At 40.4% G+C, this 19,763-nt stretch overlaps 1 protein-coding gene across 1 annotated transcript; it reads left to right on the top strand.

The window, feature by feature from the left end:
• Positions 1 to 12,889: 12,889 nt before the first annotated feature.
• Positions 12,890 to 13,411, top strand: MSGN1 (mesogenin 1). The gene has a single exon (XM_054630650.1). It carries the CDS (start codon positions 12,890 to 12,892, stop codon positions 13,409 to 13,411), a length of 522 nt encoding a protein of 173 aa, XP_054486625.1.
• The last annotated feature ends 6,352 nt before the right edge of the window (positions 13,412 to 19,763 follow it).

Here is a 19,763-nt window from a genome sequence, read left to right on the forward strand (position 1 = left end):
GTCTCTTCCAACCTAGAAATTCTGTGATTCTGTGATTCTGTGACCTGCCAGTTAGAAAAGTGGAGTAGAGTCTTATTTCTGCTAATTAGGGCCATGCCTTCCTGATGGAAAAAAATCAGCAGTGGTTCTGCTGACAGTCTGCTGGGCAGCCAGCTCACATGTGCTGCCCTAAGCTGTGATGTGGGCTGTTTCTGGCTGTCTGTCACATCAAAGAATACAGAGGGTACAGCAGGGGTACATGAGGATGTAAAGGCTTTGCCTTGAGGAGATATCAAAAAACTGAAAAAGGGGATGCTGATATTAGAGAGAAGTTTAGGAAATACAACAGAAAAGTAGGAAATAGTACAGTGGGGTGGCATAGGGCATATATGAATCCTGCATTCCCAAGCACTTGTGTTGCCAGATTTGGTATAACCTCTTGGCAAAGCCCAAGGCATGCAGATTAGCAAGTCTGTACTCCTCTGTACAAACCCAGCCAAACTGTGTCCTCCCTGTGTATGGCTCCTACAATGATTTTTAGTGAGTCATGCACAGCCCAACATCTACCCCTGCTTTTCTATTACCTTTTAACCTGAAAAATACAAGCTTTTACAGCATGGGTTCAGATAGTGATTTGTGTTGTCTGTGTTTACTATTTATCATGAGATGTGTGGGGTTTGTAGGTGTTCTTCCTATCAATCAGGTCCAAGGGAAGGTGATGGGTTTGTGCTCATGCATCTCCAAGCAGAAATACACCATTGTTCTGGCATCTACTGAAATGCCATCATCAAAGAGGATGTCGCTTTTTTTCCCTTTCTAAAAATCCCTTTTCTTCTTGCAGATTGCTCAGAATTTGCAAGAAAGATATTTGGGAAAAGTTGTAGCCTCATGATTTTTGTTTGTGATTTGTTAAGAAATGCTGTTTTCAGTTGATGGCATTTTGTTGTTTTTCCCCACTATTACAGTCAGTTGCTGCCTGCTGTGGTTTCTTGTATGGTAATGGTAAAAACTCATAGAACATGTTATTCTGCTGTTCTATTTTAAGAATATTCTTTTTAGCAATACCAGAAGAAAATGCTACAATAATCATATAGATAAGGAGTTCTGAGCTATAATAATGAAACCAAGCAGGATGAACAGCGATATTTTCTATTTGGGGTTGGTTGTGGCTTTTTCAGCTTCAAAGGCCAAGTTTCTATTTACCAAACAAACCTTTATCCAGAACCTTATAATCCAGCACCTTCCACACTGTAATCTCTGGTGTTAGTGGTTTGGAAACTGGGCTGAAAAATATCCTGTGATAATCTATTGGTTTCTGTATAACAACCCAGCATATTTAATAAAAAAAAAATTAAAAGGCCAGTAATTCTTTGTTTGTTCTGTTCTCAATAGCTCACCACTGAGGTTTTACAGAGACAACATTCCTCTCCCCACACTAATAATATGAAGAATAACTGTGTAAAATGGATATGAGGCTCTGGCATTGAAAATGTTGGAATTTTTACAGAGAACTGAACAAATTCACCGAGATTACATTCCTACCAATAACAGAGGTGTTATCTTGCAAAAACTTCTTTGTGATAGTATATTTACTTTGTAAAATACCAGTAATTTAAGTGTGGGATTTATTTTTTCTTTTCTACTACAACACAAACTGTTTGTGCTGGGAAGCCATAAGTTACAGATTCAGGAAAAATCACTATCAACAGTCACTGGTGTCTTCCAATGGCCAGGACACTCACTACAGAAGTCAAAGACTTGGAGCTGCTCTGACATGACAATGAACAGGAAGATTTCAAAATTGTGGGGTCCTCATCCATATGATCTGGTATAGCCCTCTTGAATGGAAATCTTAGAACCTTGTTACTCCTGCCTGGGGAAAAGACCCAAGTTTGAATTTTGTGATCAACTGTATTGATAACTTGGAATACAACCTAAGCAAGTGACTGTGTGGGATGAATGTTTCAGGGAGGGAATATATTAAAAAATCTGACCAACAGAAGAGCCAGTGAGGTACAAAGTGTCCATGGTGCAGATAGAATTTACCAGCAAAGATATTCTGGGAAGTCCCACCAGACCCACCCAAGGACACCTTGTGAAGAAGCTTGTGGAGCTCAGGGTCCCCAGCCAGCTCCTCCCAGACATTGCCTTGTCCAACCCAACCAAGAGCTTTCTGACAGCAGTCTAACCTCTTTCACATTCCAAATAATGTTCACTTAACAAAACCTCTCTGCAGCTGTTCATTTAACAAAATACAGTGCTAGGACTTCCCCTTATAAATAAAGTGCAGTGCAATTGTGGGGGGTTATAACTCTTGCTCTTTTAGTCAATTAAATTGATCAAATACTCTATTATATCACTAAAAGTATTCATAAAAAACTCCAAGATACAGTACCTCTTAGAAAAGTAATTATGTTTGCAGAATGACAGCCAATAGTAAAGATGAGTGGGGCATCTATCTGGAGAACACACAATTTAGGAAGTGCCCATTAAAAAATTCTTCTAAATGTGATTCAAACTAAGAAGCCAGTTGATAATTGCTATTATATCACTCACAGTAGCTCATAGTTTGGCAATGAAAAGGAGTGGCTTATTTTAAGTGCTCTTTTATTAATTTATTGTCACAGATCTCACTTTAATAACAACATTCTGTGATCGCGTATTTTATTTATGGATTATTTGAAGAATCGGTTATGCAGATATTCAGATTAGTGGGCTATCAAACCATTAGCCAAATAAATCTAAAGGTAATAAAACTCACAGGAAGATAGATGGCTTTCTTTTTCTTGTTCTTTTCAGCTAATTCAGGCTAATTTAAGCCTTTCACAGAATGGTGATAATGAAGGATTTGTTCTCAGCAGAGTTATGGCAGGTGATTTGCATTTGAAAGTTTGACACATTTACAGGCCTTTGATCTTTTCCCCTCAGTGCTTGTGCCCCTGGCCGGACACCTACGTGCACGTTTTACCAGGTGGAAGATCTAGGAGCAAAAGTAGCTCTGAGAGTCACCCTGAAGACTTACACTAGAAAAAAAAAAAAAAAAAGAAATTATTTGTGTCCAGAAAATATTTTATTGCTGAATTTGAGTGGCCTTTATACAATACTAGAAATAAAATACACTGATACTTCTATTATTAGAGTTTATTTTAAATTAGAGGAAGTCCTCATGGAAAATTTTAAAGAATACAGTCTGGTGGTCCACTAGCTATAAAGATTGGCTTCTTCCATAGGTTTGAATTTATTATTGAAAAGAACTTCTTGCTGCAGAACACTTGAAGAATTTTTGATACCAAAAATTCTTGAGAAAAGACTGTGGGAGCCATGGAACCATGTATTAAATATTATTTTAATTTTTGCTTTGCTAGAAAACAAACAACAAAAAAAATTAACTCTCTGGGCAAGAGAGCTATCTTTGGGCTAGAAGAGGAAACCTTGAAAAAAAAATCAGGGTGCTCCTGGCACCATGAGCATGTGAAAGCATAATCAAACACACAACCCTAAGATATATAAAAGATGTTCTTAGTATTTACTATGTGACCCCAATATAAGTGGGAAGTCTAAGGATTCAGTAGGAACATAGCTCAGAATTTGAAACAGGAGTGTTGTATCCCTCATGATTTTTTAAAATTTCACAAAACTAGCTGATTCCTTTGCTGGATTGTAATGATGAGTTCCAGGTGTGTGAGCCAGTGCCCCATTTCATTCTCATCACAGATTTGATTCCTAAAGTAGTCTTTTCACTAATTAAAAGATTCCCTGGATCAAATTCCTTCCTGTTCCATTAGCAAATGGTATTTCTAGAAATTGATCTTTTCCTCTGAAAGAATACAAGGCTTGGGAGGTTCCTTGGAGGGGGACAGCCAGTCTGATCTCAGGAAAGCTCCAAGGATGGAGGTGTGTGGCCAAATAGCCTCAGGCTCTAGGTTTTATTTGGGAGGATGCAGGTCACCACCCCAGAATACCCGGCCTTTTTAAAGCTGTGTAATGAGTACTGATTAGCCATTGTCTGGAGCACACTGAAGGTAGCAGGGACTATGTAAATGTTAGCTTACTTTGGTGCACATCAATAGGGAAACCCCAAATGCCCTTCTGAGTTCTTGGTTGTTTTTGGTTTTTGGTTTTGTTTTGTTTTGTTTTGTTTTTTTGTTTTTGGTTTTTTTTTCCTGCCCCTCCTTTAAAAGACGCTCCTTCAATCTAATAGTTACCTTCAAGTTGAATGTACTTGAAAATTCAGTTCTCGGTACATTTTGTTCTTCAAAAGGGAACGCCATCCATCTGTGTTACTTTGATTTCAACTGATCACAGAATGTCAGATATCAGATAAGAGCGAGACACTGATGAATGCGCATCCCAGCCTGACAGGGCAGGTCAATGTCAGGGAAATCAACGTTTTCCTTTTTTTTTTTTTTTCCCCTTTGTTTTTATTTTTACTACAACCCATTTGCCAATATTTACTGTAGAAAGTCACTTCTCTGGAAGCTCAACCGGCTTAAAGCAGTATCAACCAGAGAATTTAGATGTAATTGCTTTCTATTTCCGTCTCCATTTTATACAGTCTTTTAAGCTGACCGCTGTGGTGGGCACTATAGAGATATCTGCAGAGGTAATCCCTCCCCTGGCACGGCCTCTCTCCAAGGAAGGGAGAGATTTGGGGAGCAAGAGCAGAAGACAGGGCCTTTTTGTGATCCTGCAGCTCAGTGGCAGGGCGGAGAACGGGACACTGGTGACCTGATTTTCCATCCTGATTGTGACCTGATTGTGCTGCCTCCACAGACAGCGCTTTACTGTTTTCCCTGGATTGCAGCAAACTGGATGCTAAGGGAGTGGAGTGGTAGCCAGGACCAGCTGCCTCCCGGATTTGCATACCTGCTGTTGTGAGATCTACCTGCTTATTCATGCATGCACCACTTTTACACATCCAATTACCATTAACTAAGCAGGAACTCAGGCAGGGTGCAAACCAGATGTCTGTGTCTCCTCAGAGTGATGGGGACAGCAACACACAGCTAAATGGGCTCTCAGAATGAAGGCAAGCTGAGGGTTTGATTGGTAATCCTTTTTCCCTCTAGTTCTACATTTTGACTTCTCTTTGTTTGACCTGATGATAGATTCCTAAGTTTGACGTATTGGCCCATACTTAAGTATTCTTGGTTGGAGTTTAGGTTTGTTACTCTCTTTTGTGTTTAAAAATAGAAATTAAAAATAGTTTTCTAAACAGCAGTGAGCTAAAGTTTTGTTTTTATTTTTTTAACTTTACAACCTTAACTGAGTTCCCAGCTGTAACTATATAGTAAAACAATATACCTGTTTGATGGGCTGTGCTTAGGACTGCCTGAAAAACTTGTTTCAAGTGGATAATTACATGTTTCCTGCTTCTAAGTTAACTTTATCCATGCAACTGAGTAGATAAAGAGAGATGTATGATTATGTGAGCAGGAGATGTCAAGAAAAGGCATAATTTTCTACTGTCAGTACCAAGAAGAACCAAAAAGAATGAGACACAGAAAATCAAGTAAATGAAACCTCAAAGAAAAAGAAAGAGAGAGAGAAATTAAATTAATTAAATGACAAACAAAAGAGGAAAAGGAATAATATTCAGTGATAGATGGAACAAACTAGAAGTAGAAAAATTGAGAAGGGGTAGAAAATAAAATTTGATTATGAGGTAAAGAAAAGGAGCAGGGTCTTCAGTCGTAGACCTCTGCACTATGGTCTCGTAACCCAAACACAACCGTTCAAAAATATAATCAGGCAGGAAAAATATCTGTGTCTTCTATCACCAGCAGGAAACCTATAATGCATCACTGAAAGGTCAAGGGCTTTTAAGACTCAGAATTGCTGTTTGTTGCCTCTTTCCTGCAGTGTGCAAAGAGCTTGGTTGCTCCTCTTTTCCCCTCCCACCAGGTAGCTGCAATTGCAGGCAGAGGTAAGGCTTGCCCTGAGTTCCTTGGCCCTCTTTCCACACACCACATTCCCAAGGGTCCCCCAGACAGCTTGGTGAACTTTTTCTAGACTTGCTCCAGTGTTTCAACCCACCAGGCTTCCCAAGTCTTCCAAGAAGCTGCCTCCTGTCATGTCTTCCTAAGCCTGTGCTGCTGCATGGGGTCATCCCAGCCAGCACAGGGATTTGCTTTTGCTTTCTCTGCACATCCCAAGGCTGCTCCCAGATAATTTTCTCCAGTCCCTCTGATGGAAGTTCTGCTCTCCAAGACATTAACCACTACCTACACTTCAATGTCATTTGGAAACCTCTGCATACCCAGCATTATCTACAAAAATACAAACAATTTTACTCAAATGGATTCATGGGACTCTTCTAAGACTGAGTTTAATTCAGTAGGCAAAATTCATGGAAGCACTCTGAGCAAATGCAAAAAAAAAATCCCCAAATTAACATCCTATTTAGATTCATCAATAGCCTGAAAGACAGACTTGGGGGCTTTTTGGTGAGATTGAATGTGACTAAAATTAAGATTTAGCAACTTGTCAAGAAATCTATTATTGCAGTTTGAAATTAATGGTCCTCACCCGGGGCTAACCCCGTGCTCTGAAAGGTGCTCAAACAGACACACAGCATTTTATTTCAGAATGTGAAATATGTAAGTGCTAATAAAATCTGTAATCTAACACTTGTATGTTGTCTCTTATCCAGACTATTGATCCATTTTATAATTATTGAACTGAGACTTTGCCCAGAGCACAACTTCATTTAGCATGGAGATGAAACATGGTTTCTGTTAGCAGCACACAGCAATTCTGCCCATCAGTGCTAAGATGTGGGGGAGGAAGAAATGAGCAGATACTGATGAGGAGGTTCAGTGGACAAAAAGGAACAGCCTGAACTGAAATGTAATCACAGAAATTGAAAAAGAGCTCCCTTCACAAACACACAGCTCTGCAGCTCGACTACAGCCACAACTGAGCTTTCAATGCAATTTTCTTGGCTATTTTAATTTCTTGTAATATTTACCTAGTTCTGGAAAATTCATCAGGTTGCAAAATGAATGCATGAAAGCCCATTTTAACAGCAGGAAAGCAAGAGTGCAAACCCTTAGGTGCTATCCCAGTTTTTAATAAGGCCTGTGAAACCACTGTTACACATGGCAAAGGCAATCATCCCACTGTTCATGGGACAGTAGAAGAAACACCTGGGATAAAATATATTGTACTTCACAATTTATTAAATTTGAATGTATGCTTTTGGGTAGGAAAGGAGGTATAGCTGATCTTGAAAAACTTGCAACAAGTAACCCTCCACCTCTCCCATGAAAAATGGAGATATATCTCCTCCATTACAGCACACAACAGTTTTTAAAACTGAATATGAAAACGGACATAATTAGCTGCACTAAGTGCTAATAGAGTTTTCCTGCAGAAACGGCTTTTATTATTTTGATAATATCTGTTACCTCTCATTTCTGAGCAAAATTGATCTTATTAGGCTCTCCTTCCTCCCCCAGCTTTGGCCCTTCCTTCTGGCTGAAGTAGCCAGTGGACATTAAAGACCAACCACATAGTCGAACCTCCTTTCAACTTCTGTTAACAGGGGTATTAAAAAGACATTCCTAAATATCAGCTGAAAACCACTAGGTAATAAAGTCACTACTTAAAAGGTGGGTAGGTGTAAATTCCACACGTAGGGCTTTTCATCTGGGAAGCCAGTTGCTTGGAGATCAGATGTTTTAAATGAATTGCGGAGCTGATGTCACTTGTCAGTCGATGGGGACTGACACTATTTGGAGGATCAAATACTTACATTTGAGGATGTAAAGCAAATAGATAAGTCCTGATCCTCCCAGCCCAACACCAGAGAGATGCTGGTTCACAATGCAAAGCCCTGGAGAAATCGGTGATACTCACTTGACTGTTTCTTCTCCATGAGCAGGGTCCAGTCTGGATATTTTGGAGTTGCACCCTTGAGAACATTAAACATTTTAAATCTTTATGGCAGGATTTTTTAACAGCATTAGAACATTTTTTAACAGCATTCTGATCTTACTACAAATTAATAACAACAGTTTCTTTTGTGCTAGCCACAGATTTGCTTGACTAAAGATGGTCTAGTTGTCTAATAACAATTAGACGTCTAATTTACGTATTATTTTAATTGATTATAGTAAGAGTTTTGGCCTCCCTCTTATACGGCTGGACTTAGAATTGGTCCTTGTTCTCTAACTGCCTTTTTTCTCTCTGGGAACTGTAAGTGGCTATGCATCTGCATTCTTCAGCATACTGACCTTAAAAAACCCCCAAATATATGGATTTGTTGACCAGTTTGCTTATTCAGAAGTCTAATTTGCTTCAGTTGAGGTTGGACCCAGACTAAACCTTCTTCCACAAGTAGGAAGGGAGCTTCAAGGTCTAAAAATTCTAAAAAAAAAATTATTCTACCCAAACTGAGGCAAAGCATTAAAAAGGAGAGAAGCATTGTCTGGTGGCTAATGGTGAGTCTGGATAACAAATGTGGTGGATCCTTTCCTTCCTTTATTGCCAGCTTGGATGTAAACAGAGGTGTTCAACACTGTTTTTCAGAAGTGTTGAACACCTGCTGTGTCTGCTGAAGCTGGTGAGACCTGCAGCTGCTTGCCCCACATTTTATATGTGACTCCTTGTGCAGGAAGGCCACAGACATCTCCCCAGCGAGCGGGTGGCGCTGCAGCCAATGCCTGGGGAGCCGTTTGTAAAAGAGGAAGTGAAGGGACTTTAAAAGCTTTTGGGAGATTTTTTTTCACCTTACAAACTGCAAGATGAGACTGTATCATCTAAGTGCCCTACAAGGATGTTAGTATGATCTACTTCTTGTGAAAAATAAGCCAAGATGGTGAAGGAGGCTGACTGTGATGAGATTAGTGTTATTTAAACATCTTTATCCATGTTAACTCAGTTTCAGCCTGCATTCTTCCCAGGCACTATAGTTTTTTACTCACTCTATGTTTCTCCTATCAAAATCACAGTACGGTGGAAATACATTCTAATATAGAAAAAAAATTATATCAGTTGTAAATTACTGTACAAAAAAATGCATTTTTTTACTATACATAGTCATGCCATATTATCTGGACTTCTTATTTTAAATGTAAAACCTGAAGCTCTAGAAATTTTCTATGCCATGGGTGGTTTGGGTTTTTTAAATGGAAAAATTTTTGCTCCTTTATGCATCCATTTTCCTGTGATGAATTAAAAAATATGAGCAAGGAACATTTCATTTTAAAGGAGATGAAGATTGAGATGTTAGCCTTTGTACTGCAGAATATATTATTGAAATGAAAATCCAAACTACCAGTCAAGAAGAAAATGCCTTATCGTTTTTTGTCAGTTTATATTTCACTGGTGTTAGCCTAGTATCTCACTTTCCTTCAATGTTTTGGTATTATTAATGGATAAAAAGGAAATTCCTAAAATTTTGAGGAGGCAGAATAAAATAAAAATTGCAAAACTTTGTTTTTTTCCTTTTTCTGTGTATTTAATGTCTAGGAAGAGGCCACCTGAAATACTGGACTTTCTTAGACCTTCAATGAGAGCATCCAGTTGTCATAAGGTTTAGAAAAATAAACCTGGTATCCAGCCTGTAGCCTTATCTTTCTCTGTATGATACTTTTTAAACTGTTATAAATAGCACTGAGAACAGTTCTACCATTCCCATTGATTTTTGTGTGTTATAATTTTCTTATATATTTTGCAAGATAATTTCCTAAGTGAGAATTCTCATTCTTGTGGGTGCAACTGTAACACTGTCCAAAACTCATTAATCCAAGAACAGCTACATGCCATGAGACTCTGCTGACTTATGCAGGCTGTGGATCACACCAGGATCGTGGAAAGGTGCTGCACAGCTTCCCAATTCAGCCAAAACTGAGGCGCGCTTCATTTGAGTCTTCTTAGGGAACCCAGGGGCCGTGGCCAGAAATGGGTGGCTGGTTTTCCAAACTGAACCTCTGTCTGCATCTCCACCAGCAGAGCAAACAGGGCACAGCCCCTCCTTTGGCTCTGCAGATGTGTTGTGGCAACACTTGCTTTAGTTTGGGGAAGCCCTTTGCTCACTTCTGGACCACAGCCAGGCAGCCTTTGGGACACAAATAGCTGTGCCCAAGCTAAAGCAGTGTCAGGGAGCACAGTGGTCATAAAAAGGATGCACAAGAACTGCAAGGCATCAGCCCCATAATATCTATTAATACAGAAAAGCCTGTAAACTTTTCTTGCATGTGTAACAGTTCACAGGGGCATAACCTTACAAAATCCAGTGATTTTTCATACAATTATTAGAATAATTGTCTACATACTCTCATATCTTGCCTTGGATGCTTTAAACATTTACTCATAAGACACAAGAAAATTTATAGCTATTGCTATAATTTGCATTCCTCTTCCCTGCCTAATCTCAATATATAACAGAGAGATGAAATCAGAATGAGTTAATCTCTCATTCACAGCAAAAATCTGTACAAAATCTTGGATGTGCACAAAATCCTTTCCCCCTTTGGTGTCTGACCAACACTTTCTATGATTAACCCATAAATTAACTGGTGAGGTACATTATTTATAGTCATCAAACAAGTGACTGGTTGATGTTTTTGCTTCTAAATTTGACTGCATTAATTGCTATTTGGTTCCAAAATGAAACTGCTGTACAGAACAGTCTCTATATGTGCTATGTATTTTTAATATATTTATATATTCCATATGTATATATTATGCACATATAGACATGTACACATACATATATTGGGAAGCTTCTTTTCCTTTTCACATCCTGACAAAAGTGCCTTTTTTTCCACTTCCCCCTCCTTCTATTTCTGTATTTGTAGTCTTTTAATTGCTGTGTTAAGAGGAAAAAAAAAAAAGTTAAATAAGAGCAGGGGCCCTATCAAACGGAAAAGACACTACAAACACAAATACAGGGAGGAAAAAGGAAAAAAAAGGTAAAAGAGTTGAACAGAACAAGTTCCCTATTTATGCAAAATTAGATCCCATGTCTAAATTGTGACATTGTGACCATTGTCTGGGTACTCAATGAAACCATTCAGATCACTGAAGTCACAGAAAATACATGTCATCTTGTCTTAATTTAGTTTTCAGCAGTTTTAGAATCTCTGTGCTTCTTAGGACTGTTTAATGTCATTTTCCTTAAAGAAGGACCAGAGAAGAGCTCAGAATATGATGAGGTACCCATAAAACACAAAGCAATCCTGTCTGCAGGAGCTGTGCCCTGAGTTCTTGTGTGGGGTAGATGTCACAATAGTCAAATTTTCTCAGCCCTGGTTGAAATGCAAAAATCCTTCACTTTTTGGTACTTTCTTACTCATCTCAGGATAAACCCACTAAGTTTTAAACCATAAGATGCCTCCTAACATTTTGATACCTTACTCAGAAAAACTCACAAAAGCCTTCTCAGTGACTATGCTGAGTATTGGATTGGGTTTTTTCTGTGTGGTTGTAGTGAGGATTTCACAGAAAGAAGTGGCATGTTCCAGAAAACCTCTGCAGGCCGTGTTCAATTCTGAGGCATTCCCTGCCTTTGTTTGGAGTGGATTATGGAGCACACAGAGATCATTACACAGAAGGAAACTCTAAAATAAATCCTACTTTTATTTTTCCTCCAGGTTGACACTCTTTCTCCCCTTCTTTTCATTACATATTACATTTTGCTTCCATTATGTGCCAACACAAAGTCATGGCTGGCAGCCAAGCTGCTCAACATCTGCAGAGCTCAGGAGTTTTGGACAGTTTTCCTGGCTCTCCTAATGCTTTGCTGTGTGATTTGGGGAAAGCTCCTCCTTGCCTCCACTTATCCATTTCCCCTGAGTAATAGAGACCATTAATCATCACTGGAAGCTGTACTGAAGCCTAGAGATGAGAAGTGCTTATTATTAATGATATTAATTTATAGGTTATACGTTTTCATTTGAACTGTGTAACATATAACTACTGTTGCATTGAACAGGGGCTAGAAAAGGGCTTTTTTGCCAGAAGAACAGATTCCTAGAGGTAGAAAATTTTACAGAAGTAGCTTCTACTCTTCTCTAACACATATATAACCTATATATTACTTTGAATTAAATTTCCATAGAAAACATTTGTCTGGACCCAAAGTTTATACATTGTATATTTTGCTTCCTAGACCTTTCTTTTTAATTACATTTTCCTATTTTTTAATGGGACTTTGACCTTGTTTACAATTACAGATTTCCTTTTTGATTTCCAAGTAATGTATTAAAATAGCACATAAAGCTACAAACTGCAGGGGAATGTACTGCAGCTCTTTCCTCCTTTCTCATATTGAAAACCAAAGTGATTGGTTTCTCGTGAGTTGCAATCTCATGAGAGGAAAAATCCACAGAGAGCCATAACACACACAAATCCAAACAAACCATCTTTGACTTTCACAATTAACATGCAGATAAGAGATAGCCCAGCAGCAGTCAGCATGGGTCACATATCACCGCTGCAGTGCCATCACCTTCAGTCACTCAGAAATCAGGGCTCAATGGCCTAAATTTAGGGTCTGTGTTAGCGACCAATAAATTCTAGATCTGTAAATTGTTTTGTAAAATGATTCATTTTCTTTTTCCTCTCCAGCACTTTTCCCTCTAGCCCAACGCTCAATGTAGATGCGTAGCCTTAATCGGTTTAGTTGCGAGAAGATAATCTTTTTTTCTCCCTTTCTTGCTGTTGCCTGTTAGCTTAAAGGCTTTTTAGCTGAAGGTTGATAATTATCACTGAGAAGAAACTAGCACATCAGGAGTTCATTTTCTATCTTAGCACTTCTGGCGCTCCTTTGAACTCCTCGCACCAAGCCCGTGTTCCCACTCTGTCACTTTCCTCCCTCCATCATAAAAAGCTCTCGGCAGCCGGCGGCTCCAGCTTTTGCTGGTGGGCAGAGGGCACCGCTTCTCCCGAGCGCTCCTCCAGCATGGACAAGCTGCACGAGACATTGATCAACATGGAAGATGCTCTGGCTTCGGAACACCCCGCCTGCTTGTCAGCCTGGGACTGGAAAAGCTCCGCTGGGCCTTTCGAGCTGCACCCCATCTCGCCCCCGCACAGCCTGTCCCCGACGCCCTCCTTCGAATCCTACTCCTCGTCCCCGTGCCCGGCGGCGGCCGAGACCCCCTACAGCAGCGGCGGCGGCGGCAGCGGCCTGGCGGGGTACGGCCTGGTGGAGTTCCCCGCCGCCTACCTGCCCAGCCCCGGGCAGGCCCGGCTGCCCAAGGGCACCAAGGTGCGGATGTCGGCCCAGCGGCGCAGGAAGGCCAGCGAGCGGGAGAAGCTGCGCATGAGGACCTTGGCGGACGCGCTGCACACGCTGCGCAATTACCTGCCCCCCATCTACAGCCAGCGGGGCCAGCCCCTCACCAAGATCCAGACCCTGAAGTACACCATCAAGTACATCGGCGAACTCACCGAGCTCCTCAACAGCGTCAAGCGGGCGTAGAGCCCGCCGGGAGCGCCTGCCCCGGCACGCTCAGGGTCTTTACAAACAAAAAAACATCGAAATTTCTTCCTCGTCAGAGAACGGCGGGGCCCGGTGTGAGAGGAGGACGGTGCGAGGGACGGGGAAGCACCTCTGTACCTGGGACGCGAGGCTGGAAGGTGATGTAGGATTGCCTGCAAACTTGGGCTGCAGGTTGCTGAGACAGAAGTCTTGCTATTTGCCCTTTTTTGTTTGTTTTTTTTTAATTTTTTTTTTGTTTTAATAAGCTTTTGAGAAACATTAAACCTAATCTGATACAGAAGTTAAAAAAAAAAGACAGCTGCTCTTCTTAGGATTTACGCATCACTGTTCTGACTGAGCCTGTTTTATAAAGACAATAGTAAATCCATAGGTGTTAAACTGAATTTTAAAATATGACAACAGCTTCATAAGAATACTATGGGTATTGATTTGTAGGCACTTTAATCATAGGATGAGGAAAAACATGCATTTAGTTCATGTATTGTCTATTTATCCACCTGTCCACTGTACCTAAAAATCAAGTAACTAAGTAATAGTGAGAACATCTTTGCATGTAAACAAATAAATATGTCATAGTCTGTATGCTGTATTATAAATCTGATTGATAGAGAAGTAAAATCTAGTGATGACTGCTAAATATTGAAAATGAAATATAAACAAACTGACATTTTGTATAGATAAACTGCTAAGTCCTCTCTTCTTTATTAATATATACAGAAGTATATAATTTTTCTGTATTTAATTTGTAAAAAACTCCTTATGCAATGCCAATAAATGATGGAAGACTTTTACATCAAATTTCTTAAACAAATAAATTAGATTGAGATATCTTACTCTCTGAATGAAATAAATTGATTCAGGTTTCACAAAGATGTGAAGTTCTGTTCTCAAGGTGTACTGAAAGCTAGGAGGGCTCTGTTAATCATATAATTTTATTAAAAGCCAATCAAAGTTCAGCTGTTTTCTACAGCCAGCCACAGTCCTGTAACACATGCACACAAAAGATTAAAAAAAACCCCAGAGAAACAAAACAACTAGGGATGTAGTTTTAATTTTAATGACTTTGACTTTCAACTGATGGGCACCACACCACTGAAAGTATGTGCTGCTCTGTAAATCTCATTGCCTGACTGAGTCATAAGACTTGGCCCATGAAACAAGCCAGAGAGGAGCAAACCCCAGCTGTGGGGAACTAATTAGTCATATAAGGCACATGAACTTTTTCTGCTGGGGGAGATGTAAGGCATAGAGCACACAGCAGCTGGAAGGTAACAGGTTTGTCTCTCCACAGATCAGCATGTCTCTGTGGGACAGCTGGTTTAGATTGGTGGATAAATCCTGTAGCAGAGAACCACAAAGCTAAAACTTCATTCCCTTTTTTTTCCCCCCTCTGTTTGTTTAGAAGGAATTACTATTATCTTTGTACATTTTTTCTTCCAAGGATCAGCCTAAGCTAATTCAGTGCTCTTCACACATAATATGTGCATACTGGGGCAATCAGAATAAAATCCAGCACTACCACAAAAAAGCAACTACTCTCAAATTTATGCAGGTACTACTGTCACTCAGATGTAACCACATTTAAGCATATCCCATATGCTTCTGTTTGTAACTAACCCATGTTAGATTTGTTACAGACTTTACTGTTTCAGCAAGAGTAGAAGTAGAATAATTTTTTAAAGCCCTATAAAATTGTCAAATTAGAAATATGAGGTGGCAACACTGATGTCAGGAGAGCATTTCTCAGTATAAATCTGTGCAGCTTATCCAGATTTCAGCAGATTTGCCACATAGGAGAAGTCAATCTGAATATTTTGCAAAGGATTGAAACTGCATGATACCTTGCACAGAACTATAACTGAAAGCCTGATCACAGATTCTTTCTCAAAGACACATTTGTGGGAAGACTTCTAACCTTGTCCTTTAAGTGTTCTACACCTGAAACTACAGGCAGGGACTGTGCTCTCCAGCTATGAAAGGCTGTAGGGTCATAGTTAAAACAGAGAAACAAGGAGTTAAAAGGGTCTGCTTTAATTTTTATTTTATTCATGACCTTGGCTGGTCATCCAGCATTGCTGCCTCAGTTTCCCCATCTGCAAACAAAGACTAATGGCCTCAGAAAGCTGCTGCTCACAAGCTGGGTGATGCTGTATGGAGAAAGGCCCAGGAGGAGGTACCCTGCACCTTGGAGAAGTGGCTCAGTCAGCATTCCCCACCACCCCAATGAAATGGGGAGGTAAATGCCCTGAAGCAGTTGAGCTGTAACTTTTTACATGCCCAAGGAGCTCCTCTCCTTGCAAGTGCAAGGTGGAACAGCAGCTCTAGGTAACCATGGGGCAAGGCTGTGAGTCCCAGAAGAACATGGCCCTGTGTCAGTGAGCCAGACCTTGGCTGTGTCTACTCCCACGGTTCCAGCAGGACAGGGCTGCATCTAAGCTGACCTTGGGGATAGAGCTCCACTAAATCACTCCCTGTGCCACAGAGGGGCAAAGCCCACATCCACAATGCAGAGAATTTATTAGAATAGGTTCTGCTCATGCACAATCTAATTTGATCCTCTCTTGGGGGATCTCTCCTTTCACCTGTGGGGATAGTGGGACCAACTTAGGTGTGGGAATAGGAGGAAGAAGTAGGTTTAGTACTGCCCATGGCTGAGGTTTCCCAGGATGTGTCAGATTTGTTCCTCCCCTTCAGAAAGAAATGAATTCTTCCTCTGCCTAACATGCAACATCTCTATAAGCCCCACCTTTTGTAACTCTTCCCCTTAACACACATTTCACTGATCCAGAGAAAATTATCTGAATTACTGTATTCACAGTACAAGATGGTACAAGGCCTGCTGCTATTAAATGTTAGATTTTGTTATTCTCAATAAAATTGAATACATTTCAGGTTCCTCTTCATTTTCCTTTAGGCCCAGGAGTTTAGGATATCCAAGTGATATGAAAGGGATCAAGAGATTCCTCACATATGGTTATGAGATCTAATTTTCAGGAGAGTAAGGTCCATAAGCTGTATTTAATTCTAACAGCAATAATCTGAAGAAAAGAGGCAAAAATTTGAACCTCAGTCTGAAGAAGTTGCACGAGTCACAGAAGTAGAGAACATCTCTCACATACAAGCACCTTCTCTCAACACCATGTGTTAAAAATAGACATGGAAATAAAGCTAAAATGGCTGAAAGACCATGGCTGAAAAATTAATTTATACTCTGTCTGATAGAGTTCAGCATGCTGAAGAGGTACAGGAGAGGCAACTGGGGTTAGTTCTGCACAATTAAATTAACTCTTTTGGCCCCAAAGAGCTCACTCTTTTGCAGGTTAGCATGTCCTTAAAATTCTTTAGTAACTTGGAGAGCAGAATGTGGATCCTAAAGAAGAAACCATCTGCACTAAAATACAGTTTTCTACTGTATCAAATCTTCTCAGGTACATGAAATCATACTTCTTAAGTGATACTAGCCATAAAAATGAAAGGACACCAGGACAGTCCTTAAGTGCTAAAGAGAAATTGGATCATGTCCATTATAAGATCTTCTACAGAAATTAATTAATTGAAGTGGATTTTAGAACCTCAGGAGAAGCCTTCAGATACAGGCAACCTTGCAATTTGGTTGAACTACCAGTCCATTACTCTCAGTTTACTGAGGAGGTGATTACTATCAGTTGCTGAACATAAATACATTTTTCAGCTTTTTAAACAAGTATTTCCACACTTTAAAATACACACTTTTCACTGAGCCAGAGATCAGCCCAGAAGCAGGCTGAGGGCAAGAGAAATGAGCAAGTGGCACCAATCAGGTGAGAAGACTGGACCCCAGCAGCTGTGTCCTGAGCTGTTCTTCATGCTGAAAGTTGTGCCCTTGCCTCCTTCTCTGGCTGAATTGCTGAGGGGGGACCAGATATAACCACACAGGGCTAAAAGTTTCAGAAGCCAGGGAGAAGAGGGATTGAAGCCCCACATCCATCCTAAACCTTTTATTAGGGAAGAAAAAGGGCAGAACAGGCAGTTACATATAATGGATTTTATACCAGTTAAGTCCTTTTGTTGAGTTAACCAGTTAACTCCATGAGCCAGTTGGTGCTGCTGGAAGGAGCAGTTGCTGGTACCAAGGATATGACAATAGACTCTGGGTTCATTTCCTACCTCAGGGACCAGAGGCTGTTCTGGGGCAGCTGGAAGGAGTAGATATGCTCTATTTAGCAGGAGGCAGTGCAAAGGCCTTGGAGGCCTTGCAGGCAGGATTAGCCCAGGATTCAGGAGGCTTGCACAGCCTCACTCAGCAGGACAGGCTTTCCACCTGAACCCAGCAGCTTCTCTGCCCACTCTGTACAAAGGATTGTACAGCAGTGTTGGCTGCCAGCAGCAGCAATACCTAGACATAGACCCTGAGGGGGGCAAGGAGGTCAAATCACCTCTTGAGGAGAAGAATAAGTACCTTGGAGAGAATATTCCCCAGTTGTTAAGGGCTCACAGTGGAAGAAGCTCCCCAGGCAAGCCCCAGCTCTGTGATCCACAGAACTCACCTCCCACCCCCCAAAGCAGAGGCGAGCCTGGAGCCGCCCGCACACACAACAGGGCTTTGAAATTCTATGCTGAGGAGCACCATGTAGGTGCCAAGAGGTTTTATGGTGACACATTTGGGCTGCACATAGGTGTGCTTGGGACAAAGAAAACCTCCTGCAAATGGGCTTCAGCCAGTGCCTTGGGAGAGCTGCTTCTCTGGGAACTGCCAGATCCTCTCCAACTAGGGAAGCCAGCAGCTATGCTTCCAGCTCTGCCTGGCAGTAGCTAAAAAATACTCCACAAAAACATAAATACACCTCCAGCTTCTAAGGGCCCAGTGACTGAGTTTTGCTCCCCAATTTATCTGCCATGCAACCACAAATCCTCTTCTTGCCTTTAACAGGCAGGAAACTGGAAAGAGAATTCACAGATCCCAATAAATCTGTCTCTTTCTAATGAGCTATAGAAGCCCCCATCCCTGATCAAGCCCCTGACTTTTTGTTTCTTTATACACCAACATCAGCCTAGGCTTGCACTCTTACAGTGCTTGATGTCATGATAAGGAGGAAGACTCACCTTATTTATGCTTCAAAGCATTTCTCTCCAAGCACATGCCCTTTCAGCATTCTAGCTAATACTGTAGGTGTTTCTAGGCTCACAGGCACAAATAAAAGAAGAAATTATATGGAAGTGGCTAAAAGCTCAAATAGATTTGTGGCAGAAGCCAAGACCTGAACTTCCTTAAGCTTTCCAAATCATTAGAGCATTGTCAGAACATGTTTTCCTCTGGATAGAGGTGCATAGCATTTACTGAAGAGTTTAGCATGTAAAAGAAAAAGTAAAGGAATATGCCAGGGAGAGAAAATTAATTGGGACAAAAAAGTAGATGGCACTTTTCTTAGTTTTTCAATATTAAGTTGTTGCTACTTTAAGTCACCAAAACAAAAGTAAAGTTTTAAAATACTGGCTGTCATTGAATACAGACTACATAAAAGAGGAGATTTCTGCCTATCAGTGACCAGATAGGAGGTTACTTATTAGCAGTGATTTATCAATATTTACTTGAAATGGAAATAACTATCTGCAGTATGTTTCTGTTATTGTTCCTATTTTCCTATAAAAACAAATCACACCAGACTTCTCTTTTCCCTTACCACTTTTGTCATTCACCTATTGAATTGCAGAAGACTCGAAGCATAAACAAAGAAGATTGATCTGCTTTCAACTTGTGTTAACAGGGATATAAAAATAACATCCCAAATACCAGGGGAAAAGCATGTGGTCATAAAATATCCACTTAAAAGGCAAAGAGGTGTTGATAAAACACTTGAAGATTTTTTTTCTTTTTTATATATATAAGCAGGAAGGCAGCTCCTGAATTTTAGTATAAACAGACACCTCTGAGGTAGAGAGAGTACTACTGTCATGTCTTTAAAAGATTTTGCTGATATTCAAATGGATTTTGTGTGTCTCACAGGCTGTTGGAACATCTGACAAGAAGCTTTATATAAATCCTTGTCCAACCATGGAGGGAAATGTCCTTGAATTTCCCCACATAGCAGAAAGGTTAATAGAGAAGATGATTCTTTAAATAACTCATCCTTCAAAATGGCACTAAACAATGCTTTTAGAAGAACTGAAGAGTAGAGCCACAATGTACCTGGCCATCACCTTGCTTTTTTACAACCCCTGAAAAGCCCATCAACAGATAAAGCATGTCTAGATGTTGACTAAGCTTATGAAAATAAATGAACTTGTCTTAGACAAGATTGTAATTACCGGATTTCTATGCCTGCTGATGTCCTTGAGCCTTGGTTTTAAGAAA

The sequence above is a fragment of the Agelaius phoeniceus genome, chromosome 3 (genome assembly GCF_051311805.1).
Source record: "Agelaius phoeniceus isolate bAgePho1 chromosome 3, bAgePho1.hap1, whole genome shotgun sequence".
NCBI classification, from domain to species: Eukaryota; Metazoa; Chordata; class Aves; order Passeriformes; family Icteridae; genus Agelaius; species Agelaius phoeniceus.